The following is a 343-nucleotide window of genomic DNA, read 5'->3' as shown; positions in this document are numbered from 1 at the left end:
CCCCGTCCCGGCCACATCCAAACCGCCTATGACTAAGTCGCCGTCAGCAGAGCAGCTAGCAGAGGGAGAGGAAAGGCGTGCCCGGAGTGGAGCCTTGCATAGCTTGGCTGCCGCAAAGGCGAAGACGAAGAGAAGGAAGAGCGACGAGATGCAGCCCAGAGAGGCGATGAGGTAAGTGGTGAGCAGGTCCTCCTCGGCCGCCTGCGACTGCTGCAGTCTACCCGCAGGAGCCTGTGAGAGCTGGAGGAAGGTGTCGGAGAAGCCGTCGACAAGGGTGATGCCGAGGGTGGCGGTAACAGAGCGCGGCGGCTGCCCGCGGTCTTGCACCAGCACGATGAGCCTC

General features: G+C 63.8%; 1 protein-coding gene across 1 annotated transcript in view; it reads right to left on the bottom strand.

Annotated features, from left to right (window-relative positions):
* Nucleotides 1-98: 98 nt before the first annotated feature.
* The window catches only part of LOC104540887 (protocadherin beta-1-like), a gene marked incomplete at its 3' end in the record, with an annotated part of 2234 nt that continues 1989 nt past the window's right edge, over nt 99-343 (bottom strand). The window contains exon 3 of the mRNA XM_010184805.1: nt 99-340. Within this exon, the coding sequence (XP_010183107.1) occupies nt 99-340 (242 nt within the window). The remainder of the gene's footprint in view (nt 341-343) is intronic.

The sequence above is a fragment of the Mesitornis unicolor genome, unplaced genomic scaffold (genome assembly GCF_000695765.1).
Source record: "Mesitornis unicolor isolate BGI_N332 unplaced genomic scaffold, ASM69576v1 scaffold31675, whole genome shotgun sequence".
Lineage (NCBI taxonomy): Eukaryota > Metazoa > Chordata > Aves > Mesitornithiformes > Mesitornithidae > Mesitornis > Mesitornis unicolor.
This window is presented reverse-complemented; position numbering and strand designations above follow the sequence as displayed.